General features: G+C 47.2%; 4 protein-coding genes across 4 annotated transcripts; 3 read left to right on the top strand and 1 right to left on the bottom strand.

Annotated features, from left to right (window-relative positions):
* Positions 1 to 617: 617 nt before the first annotated feature.
* On the top strand, positions 618 to 1,460 carry FOMMEDRAFT_150720 (uncharacterized protein; the record flags this gene model as incomplete). Its single annotated transcript, XM_007261941.1, has 4 exons — positions 618 to 689; positions 1,073 to 1,177; positions 1,235 to 1,326; positions 1,364 to 1,460. The coding sequence occupies 4 exons, from the start codon at positions 618 to 620 to the stop codon at positions 1,458 to 1,460; spliced, it is 366 nt and encodes a 121-aa protein (XP_007262003.1).
* Positions 1,461 to 1,926: 466 nt separating this feature from the next.
* On the top strand, positions 1,927 to 2,442 carry FOMMEDRAFT_45689 (uncharacterized protein; the record flags this gene model as incomplete). The annotated part of the gene is made up of 2 exons (XM_007261940.1): positions 1,927 to 2,041; positions 2,108 to 2,442. Coding segments are annotated over 2 exons (450 nt in total), but the record flags the coding sequence as incomplete, so codon positions are not given.
* Positions 2,443 to 7,402: 4,960 nt separating this feature from the next.
* Positions 7,403 to 7,695, bottom strand: FOMMEDRAFT_150718 (uncharacterized protein; the record flags this gene model as incomplete). The annotated part of the gene is made up of 2 exons (XM_007261939.1): positions 7,403 to 7,453; positions 7,537 to 7,695. The coding sequence occupies 2 exons, from the start codon at positions 7,693 to 7,695 to the stop codon at positions 7,403 to 7,405; spliced, it is 210 nt and encodes a 69-aa protein (XP_007262001.1).
* A 151-nt stretch (positions 7,696 to 7,846) lies between these two features.
* Positions 7,847 to 9,907, top strand: FOMMEDRAFT_150717 (uncharacterized protein; the record flags this gene model as incomplete). Its single annotated transcript, XM_007261938.1, has 4 exons — positions 7,847 to 7,995; positions 8,268 to 8,610; positions 9,509 to 9,601; positions 9,668 to 9,907. 4 exons carry the CDS (start codon positions 7,847 to 7,849, stop codon positions 9,905 to 9,907), a joined length of 825 nt encoding a protein of 274 aa, XP_007262000.1.
* Positions 9,908 to 10,344: the final 437 nt, after the last annotated feature.

The raw sequence follows: 10,344 nt of genomic DNA, 5'->3' as shown, positions 1-10,344 counted from the left end.
AGGGTTTTTTGTGGCTCGTACCTTGCACCTTGAAATCTGAAGGACACGAGGCCCTAAGTAAGTACTCTATGGGCCTTTCATCAGGGATTTTCGCCGGGTTTTTTTGCTTCCGTGGCTCGCTTAGCTTGCTTTCATATGCATGTGCGATTGTATCGTATATCTCTATATCTCTGTGGCTCATCTTTCATCTGTCTGTCGGATTGGGCACGATGACGAAAGAGGTTAGTCGGCTAGTTTTACTGGTGTTAGCAATGAGCACGAGGTGGTTGGTTTTGATGGCATAGGCTGCTTCTCGTAATTGGGAAAGTCCTTCAGACAGACGAAGTGTGTCGTAATGTGTAAGAATTCGGCCGAAATCGTTGCTGTTCTGTTCTGTTTTGTTTAATGTTTTCATTGACAATCCTACGAGTTAGATTCTTAGAATGTTCAGATGGTTTGTTGTTGAGTGTGGGGTAGAGCGGAGTTTCGTTGAACCGTCGAGTCAACCAAATTTTATTATTATGGAATTCGCCTCGACTTTATTGCGCGCACGTATACGTGTATGCTGCGGATTTTATTCTGCGGACGCAAGCACGAGAGAGATTGATACTATGCTGTGTTGTATATCATGGCCACGGATGGTTTTGAAGCACAATAAGGCAATCGACCCATTTGAGGAGAGGCAAGCAGGGCCAGATGCGAGACAGGAGGTGTGGGTGTGGACATGACGCGACAGCCGCCTTTCAAGACGGGAGAGAGCGACGATAACACTGATGGAGTAGGACGATCACCTGAAGTAATAAGTTGAATTGATGGGGTTTGCTTATTCTTCGCATGGCGAGCGAACGAAAGTAGCCGCATGCCCCCCTCTTTTGCCTTTTATCTCTTTCTCTTCGATTGAAACAGCGGGTGATGGTGTGTGAATGCATCAAGGGCGAAGGAGAGGAGGCAACGATGCCTTCTATGGGGTGCACGTGTCCGGCTATTCCTATCGTGGATCTCGTGTCTGATGGAAAAAAAGAAGGTGAAATGTGGTGGCGGTGGTGGTATCCAAATGCGATTCAGAAAAAATTCTGATTCCTAATTCGGCAAGAGTCCAAGGTTGCTATTCTCGGGTATACACGCCGTGATTATGGGCGATTCTGATTGTGATCCTGATGTTGAGAAGCGCGGGCGTGGGTTTGTGCTGTGCAACCAGGTGGGGACGGTAGATTGGTGTGCAAACAGTTCTTAGGCGAAGATGATATTAATATAGGAGGGACCCATGCCCTATCCCCCCCACCCACCGCAAGATCGCTCCCCCGTCTGTCTGTGCTCGCCGTCCCCCTCGAGGATCCGTTCCGTCCTGTCAGTCCAGTCCTACTAATACTGCCCATTTGGCCAGTGGCAAGTCGACGACCACCCACGACGTACGACGCACCGCCAGCTCACCAACGCTGACTGACCAACTGACCCCGGCGACGCCTGATACGACGCGCTAGCGATCAGCGAGTGTTCTCACGCTTCTTTTCTCTCTGCTTCGACGCCCTCTCCAGCGCTCATCAACGAGCCACAGCGCCGTCACCCTAGAGCATGGCCGCAGTACATGTCCCGCGCCATCCATCGCATCCGCACCAGTTATCAATATCGACCAGTAGTACTGGCTCCACCCACTCTCCCTTCCGACGAGTACACCGCGCAACATATCCCCCTCAACCCCCGGCCAAATCATCCTCTGCATCGGCTGCGGCAGCAGCATCCACCTCGAATTCTGTGAGTGAAAAGTTGGAAACTGGATGAGTTTGGCTTCGTTTGTTGACCATGAGGTTTTTTCCTCTCCCCTTTCCCTTTTCCCTTATTACCTAAATTTGGCATACACATGGGAACACACTCCAGTCGTCGACAGCTGTCACTCGAGCACATCACCCTGCCCATCACCCTGCCCCTCCACAACCTCCACCCTGTATAGACACTTTCTACGGACACGAAGACACCAGCAAGCTCTGTGCACGATTCGTTAGCCATACGTTTAATTGCCCTGAGATCCTTCCACCTCTGCCAACATCTAGCTCGCCTTCTGCACGTTCTGGCAGCGCAGCAGGATCACAGCCTGCACAACCCAACGCCCCTGCCATACCTAATACCTTAGCTCACTTCGTCGCTTATGCCCTTCACCGCACACGGTTGCACCCCTCTGTTGTTTTCACAGCCCTCGCGCTGCTTCACAGGCTGAAGTCTCGATTCCCTGCCGCTCGCGGCAGTTCAGGACATCGCCTCTTCCTTGCAGCCTACATGCTCGCCTCCAAGGTCGTCTGTGACGACACGTACAGCAACAAGTCGTGGGCCGTTGTCGGCCAAGGCATGTTCGCTCTCCGTGAGATCAACCAGATGGAACGGGAAATGCTAGGCTATCTGGAGTGGAGTCTGAACGTCCCAGGAGAGGACCTTGCGAAATTCGAACGAGAGGTAAGGAGGATATATGGTAGTTCCAGTGGGCGAGATGGGAATGGTAGGGATGGATTTGGACGAGGCGTGGAAATGCGCCTTACTGCAGGTGTTGGTGGTGCGCAAGCACAAGAGGAGACAGCAATCGACGAGCCTAGCTCCCTTACGCTCGCCATCCCCCTACCGCCGCCGAGTCCGCCGCACCAGTTGCCAACGCCTACCGATGTTGGCGCTGCAGCTGTTCCGGTTCCTGTGTCTCGCCCGGTTCTCCCGCCGATTACTACGGCCTTACCACCCAAGGTCGGCCATGCATCGTCGTATCCCAGCCCACCGGTTTCGCCTCGTCCACACCTTCCTACTTCAGCTTGCTCGAGCTCAAGCACGTCTCCCGTCGATCCTGACTCCGATGATTCTGAACTCGAGGATGATCAGTACCCGCACGGCAGTGGTAGCCCGAGCCCGACCAGCAGTGAGGACAGCGCGACTCTCCCTACGCCGCCGAATTCGGCACAGCCCCGTGTGTCGCACGGCTACTCCACTTACGGCCCGAAGATGGGAAAGAGCCACTCTGTTCCGGGATTCGTTTACCCGTCTCGAGAGCCTGTTCGTGAACACGTTGGAAGGTCCAGCGCTCCGCCCGTTGCCATCCCGGTATCCACGAAGCGGGAACGTGAAGCTGTTATTTCGAGTGTCACTGCCTCTTCGCATCACTTTGGTGTTGGTGCTCCGTTCAATGCCTCTGGTATTAACGGCATGGAAGAGGATGGTGATGCGGTGATGGATTTGGAAGATGAGAAGCGTGGTGGTGTTGCGTATTACACTACCGTTCACCCTATTTCTTCTGTCACACGCCCGGCGTCGACTTCGGTTGCTGTTCCGTCTCGCGCGTCTGCTTCCGTTGCTGCGAGGAAGGATTTGAGGGAGATTAGGGAAGGTGGACGGAGAGAGAGGGAAGGAAGGACTTTGAAGACGTACACTGTCCCGTGCGCTTGGTGATTCCGCTCTTCCGTGCTTGCCTTGGTCGAGTTTTTATTTGGGCCGACTTGTTGGTGCTCGCGACCGACCTCGGCTCTTCTCTTCTTCACTGCTTTCCACAGCACGTTATTTGCATCCACACAACAAATTCAATATCCCCCTTAGACTGGCTGTTTGGCCACTGTATCATCACCCCATTGTTTACTTTCACCATTCTTATTATTCGCCGAGGACGAGCGGGTGGAGCGGCTACTGTGCTAGTTGGTACTGTTCTAACTGCACCTGCGTCGCACGTGATAGCAGTGGGAAAAGGAGGAAGGTACGAGGTACGAGACAGAGAGAAGAAACGAAAAAAGGGAAAGAATTCAAAAAATGGACAAAGTTTTCTTTTTCATGTTATGATATGACGATTTGTTTGATATGCGTTTTATGTGGTTTTTTCTTCTCTCTCTTCGTCTCCCCTGTTCTTCCTCTACCCCCGGCCAGACGCAGACGCGCTACCTCTGCTACCCCCTCTCTTACGCATTCCCGTCCGTTCATCCTCATACATTTGGAATTTAACTTGCTGTTTTGGAAGGGCGAGGTAAATGGTTTTAACTTTGGTGGTTTTCACTTTCTGTGTTTTTATATCTACGCGGTATTTTATCGCAACGTTTAATATTCTTCCCTTGTGTTCTACTTTTCCTGTACATCGAGGTTGTTTTTTTTGTTCCTCTCCACGTCCCTCATTATTATTCTCCTTTTTTTTCTCTTTGCTTTTTTGGCAATTCCTCTGTTGCTCTACTTTTTTATATTTGTCCACTCATTCTTTGCATATTTTTCTTTCTGTCCTGTCAGCACAATGAATCGAATCGAATGCAATCCAATTTCAATTCATTATTCAAGTCCAATCGTTCCCAACGTTCATGTATGTGCTTGACGCAATTTCGTTCCAATTGCCAAACCAAAACTTCTGTGGTTTTAATATTCCCCGTTCAACCCCATATCCTCCCTCCTCATACATCCATATTCATGGACAGACAGACGTTAAATTTCTTTTTGAGATTTTTTTTTGACTTTGCTTTCTTGTACATATGCGTGTCTCGTTTTTCTTTTCTCTTCTCTCTTCTCTCGCGTTTCCTCCTCTCCGTCTTTTTTTCTTCACGTTTTTCGTCCCGTCTCGTAGTCTCTATAATTTGTTATTTGCTCTCTGTGTTCGTGTACCTAAAAGTCTCCTTTTCCTTGCCTCTCTTTTCTCTGGTCTTTGGCTCGCGGTTCGCTTCAAGTCTCGGTGGTTACAAATATTTGTTAAGTAATTTAGAGAGCAAGGAAAAGGTGATGACGTGTAACATATATACACTTATGCACTTATGTACTTGTTTCTGGTTTGCATAATAGAGGATTCAATACATCTTTTCTTTGACTTTGGCTTTTGGGTTGGATTGTGATGATGACTCAGACTTTAAGCAGCAGTATTATCATTAAGAAACTTTCTGATCTAATGATTTTTGATAATGTATATACAAAGGTGATAATAGAACGAATTAGAACTCCCTGCCCTAATTCAGACAGGTGCATTATTAGATTTGGGTATTAGCTCTGTCATTACATTACAGCAAAAACTGTGAAACAGGGGAACTATCTTTACTTTAATTAAGTAACTGATACAGTGATACAGTGATAGGAGACAAGGAATATTAGTATTAGTGTTGAATGCCAATCTACTTGTATACACATTTGGAACATGATGTTGTTAACTACAGGGAACTTCCCTAATACACAAGTTTGGAAAACCCTAGAATAAGAAATGAACAATACTTGTTTTGGCTAATGGAGAGATGTGGCACAACTTGAATAGGAACTCGAGGGTAATCCACTAACCAACATAGTACATAAATAAATCCGGAATCCACGAATTTTTGCTCTGAGTGCAAGGACGAGAATCAGCAATAATCATATACAAAAGTGGTCAAGTACTACTGACTCGGCAATCGTAGTGGACTCGGAGTGCAATAGTCACTATGTTCCCCACGGGGGCAAAACGAGCAAGAACAAAGCCGCCCGAGTCCAGTGCACTCCAGTTCAGCAATTAGTTTACTTAGCCTTTAGTCGTTCTGAAGCCTAGGCTGTGTGTCAATCGTCAATCGGTCGATGCTGCTATCTGGACTCTCTGCAACCTCCATTTCCTCGTTTAGTAAATGTTGATAAATATTTGGATGTTAACAAATAGAGTAACAATGTTGGTGGCTCCAGTGAGCAGAGTGGAGCCGTCCGATTTTCTCCACTTTCCTCCATGTATGCTTATTTCCTTCCCTTGTCTTGGTTGCAACTACTTTGTGATACGTGTCAACTTGTGGTGCAGCGTTACTGTTACCTCCAAGCATTATTCTTTGCTAACCCCCTTCGCGCTCGTTTCTTCACGAAGTGGAATTGTTCACTATACAGGTGAATTATGGAAAATAGGTAGAGGCATTAAATTAAGACAAAGTGCGTATAAACGAATGACTCAGAAGTCTAGGTTACTATCACGACGCGAACTTCTAGTTGAAACAGTCAGGATTGTCTTCCTTGTATTCGAAGTGAGTCAGTTATTTTTGATGTCAAATCATGACGCAAGAAGCGGGGATGCAGTGAATCAGCGCCGTAGATCTACGCGGACGCGGACATCAAGCCCCGTACTAGGCCACATCCTCAGATTGGGCGGCAAAGCATAAGGAAGTCGGCAATCCGGGGTTACGCGTAGAAGAACATTGTGCAACAGGGGGTTTCCTAATAACATGAGAGATCTATCCGGATGATCAGCGTTGCGTATATTTTAATTATCAACTTACAACTGAGCGGGCGGACTTTGTGTGCTGTGCTGGAAAGTAGCGGTGGCCAACATATTGCACCATAGCATCCAGGATACAATATATGAGGGTTCCTAGATTCAAGACTGTTTGTTTTGTTCTCGTCTGTGCAAACCCGGAGATTACAGAAGATGAGATTCAATTTGGGCGTGAAGGGGGAAGGAGTAACTTGGAGGTAAAAATCAAGGAAGATGAGTATGGAGGAAAGTGGAGAGAGCTCTGTGGAGCCCGCTGATATGGACCAAATATTGACATGTATTTGGGAGTATGGAAATTATTGATCGGAGGACTTGTCTAGACCTTTGAGGATCGACCAGTCTAGGTTTTGTCGCTCAACGGGGTATACTGCTGGTTTTCTGACTTGATGGTCTGGTCTGGACTGAATTTTCTGAGTCATCAACTGTACAGGACTACAAAGTGTATTAACGCTGCTTGAAGCGTTTATTGTGAAGCCCGGTGAAAGCGAAGTTAAGGCGATTTCCCAAAGTCGCTGATTGCTAAATGTGCAGTAGAACACTAGTGGAAGATGCACTGCCCCTTGAAACGCTTCTCTTGAATAGGCTCAATCAAAAACCCGTACAAACGCCTACACTTGGTACGTTGTTATACATAGATACATTGTCTTTCTTCGCGCTAATAATTAGTGTACTATGGTTTCGTTGAACTGAGTGACTCTGAAGGTGCCATCAGTTTCGACCGCAGTCAACCTGACTCAGGAGTTTCAGCCAAAGTTCGTTCTCGATAGGCGAGATACTAATATCTGCTTTGAGTGGAGAACCTCAAAGGGGGTGACTTCGAGGAGATGCGAATACTCGACGAAAGAGATACAAAGATGAACCGTACAGGGGTGAGACGAGTTTCGAAGAGACGGGCTTAGATAGTCTTAGATAGTCGATATACCTCCGGATCATAGAGTGTACAAGGTTAGAGCAGGAGCTGAACACGTTCGCGCCTTTCCTTCTCCTTCGCACTCAACGAACTTCTACTTGAATCGATCGAGTTGAAGGGAAGGGGGAGAGAAGAAGAAGCCGGCTATGCATGCGGCATAACGTTTGGAGCAAACACGCATCCACTACTTTATAAGTCTTCCAAGCATATGAACTCCACCGGCAGGCGTAGTTACTTATCCCATCCATCTCTGAATCTATCTTCATCTGGTATATGGAATCCATCATAAACACGATATTCCGGCTTGCTTACAACTTCTCCTTCTCGAAGGAGCCACTTGCTCCAGACGGCTGCATCACCTGAGCGATATGTTGTTGTCGGAAGAAGATTCATATTTGGATAAGGGAATTTGTGCGCTCGGATTTAGCATTGATCTACGCACGAGAGGCTGCTTGGAGTTGTTGTTTTTTGACTTTGAGTCACTCTGTGCCTGTCGTACCTTGCGTGACTGTGACTCCGAGTGACACGCTGGGGATTTGCAGACACGCGAGAGTCGAGATTTGACTTTGCAGAGGACGTCATACCGAGACTTTACCTCCATCCTGCGACTATGCATTTTTCACTTGATGCACTCAAAGGAGCAGCATGAACTCAAAAATTATGCAGCAATAGGAGCTCGGGCGCGTGATTTCTATGCAACGCAAAGCGAGGCGACAAGTGATCGTCGTAATGAAGGTTAGCAATATGCTCTCATGCACCCTACCCTCTGGGGTAAGGCAAGAAAACTTCCGAGTCATTGCAACGACGCGTCAAACGAAGTGATTCAGAAAAATCGAGAGAAAGATTTTGAACGTCTTGCTGGCCCCGGGAACGCGCCTTGCCCTTCGAGAGATCTCACTTTGTACGTACTTCCCGCTCAATAAATCAGTTCGCTTTTGAGTGGCCCAAGTGGATAAATAAAGCATCAGAAAACGAGTCGGAAAAGAACAAGACGGAAGAGGATTTGCATCATTTAGAGTCCCGAAAGGCATCGCTTGATTTTGGGTGCTTGGCATGTAATTTATGAATTTTTTCGTAATCGAGATTAGGAAGTCAAAGGATCACAACGCGGATCCGGGGTAAACGACCAACTTGTCGCGAATTCCCGTATGCATATGCACTGGTCATTCATAGTGCACAAGTAGCACACGGCTTTGCACCAAATTTGATGCGCAATCATGAGGTGAGGCTGCGTCGGGATCTTGGACCGGCGTTTCCTCGAGCCTCGTTCCGGCGGGCGGCGAGGCTCGAGAGAGAGGAGTGGAGTCTGATTGCCAGGGTCACCAGCATAGGAGGTGAGCTTTTTTCTCTTGAGCAGGGTGTTGACACGCGTTCGAGGACCATGCTCAGTTTCACCTTGAGTCTCTGGCAGCACGGCTCGGTTGTTAGGAGACGCACAACAGCCGCTCAAGAGAACTTTCGATGTCGCTTGTGCATACATAAATTTCTCGCACCGATTCTTGCGTCCTTACCAAAAGTGCGCAGAAGAAAAAGAAAAATCCGTTGTAATCCAGGGACGCAAGATATCGGAGGCCGCCCGTTTGAGTTGGTTCCTCGATTATTATGCTTTGACATGATCAGACGCTCTCGGGTCTGATTGAGAAATGCATTTAATCGCCTCTCAAAAATAAAGTACAAATATACACGTTGATCGCAGCTTATGACGCAAATTTATATGCCTACCCTGGACTATTCTACTCACAAGGACAGGCACAGCACATATTGTATTTCTATCTCCCCTATCAAGCCACATTCATGATTACAGTTGAAAATGTCTCATTGCATCACATTGTAATGCATAAATGGCATAATGCATAGACTTTTGGCCAGACCAAAACTCAGGTCCTCAGCCAAAATGTATTGTTATAATGTATAAATTGTATAATGCATTGGGTTTAGCCCTCTCCTGACATTATGCAATAAGACATTTTCAACTGTATCTGCAGCATGATTGTATTTGGGTTATATATTGAATCTGGTATGTAAATGCATAAATGCCTGAGCATCTAGTTGTACAAGCATCTAACAATACAAATTTACAGAAATTATTGTTGTGACAGAGATACTGCTCACAAGCTTCGAACTGCATGGTGATGCATGTTGCGTCCGATCGCGCAGAGAAGATTTTAAAAAGCTTATATACAGTACAATGTAGCCCCTATTCGTCTTGCATAATAGAAACAGGGCGGACCCAATTCTTTTGTTGGTTTTGGCCAACGCCATCACCAAATCGAACACGAAAATGTATTGGAATTTACTGCTAAGACATATATTTTTTACATATTGTGGATCCTTATATTCGCTTATAAGGTCTACATGTAAATATATTGCCTTGTCAGACTCTGCACGTTTTGGTGATGGCACTATATTCGTAGATCGGCTTCATCCATTTCAAAGAGGCCAAGGATACAGATCCGGGTATGCAACGAATTTGGAATCCTTTCTTCATCTTCTTCGATTCGCTTAAAGTACAGCGAGACGCTAAGTACGACTCGAACTGACATGAGACACGGGATGATGAGAGGCGAATTTAGAGCCGATCAGCTCGATCGGCGCCAGCTGTCCTTTCTCGCCCCCTTCATCGCCTGATTTTGCCAGACTTGTATTGTGCGGTGCGATGTGCTGGCAGCAAAGCGGAGACACTCGATGTCCTGATACTCGAAGTGTCCCCTAACCTCCCATGGGCACGCTACTCCGCACAGCGCCCGTATAGGCGTACGGCATTGTTGTCTTCCGTGCCAAACATCTTGGACATCGTCTTCGAAAACTCGTAATCAGCCCTCAGCCCATAAATCCTCGGAATTTTGTCCTTCCCAGCCACCATGGCACCATGCTCCCGTCATTCCCGTACGCGTGTCCTTTCGACGATTCAATGAAGCATTTTCTTCGTATCGAAACTTCTGGACACACGACCTCGTGTCAAGTATAGGCAGACACACATCGTGATTGGTTCTGCAAGTGTCAAACAATCATTCGCACGGCGTGTGCACACTGCTTTTTCGTCGCGTGCTGCTATATTTGCCGAGAAGACGTACGAACTGCCTAGGATCCGGTGTGCGGATTTTTTGAAATGCTAATCACTTTACCTCCTTGGGGTTATTTAGATTATGCTATGCTAACAACCACGCTGGTTGCACAACGCAAATGAGATACAATTTCTTGACCCGAAAACGCCGTTGCAATGCTGACAAAATCATACAGATGGTTTCTC

The sequence above is a fragment of the Fomitiporia mediterranea genome (genome assembly GCF_000271605.1).
Source record: "Fomitiporia mediterranea MF3/22 unplaced genomic scaffold FOMMEscaffold_1, whole genome shotgun sequence".
NCBI lineage: Eukaryota > Fungi > Basidiomycota > Agaricomycetes > Hymenochaetales > Hymenochaetaceae > Fomitiporia > Fomitiporia mediterranea.
Note: the sequence above shows the minus strand (reverse complement) of the source record. Positions and strands in the feature narration are given on the sequence as shown.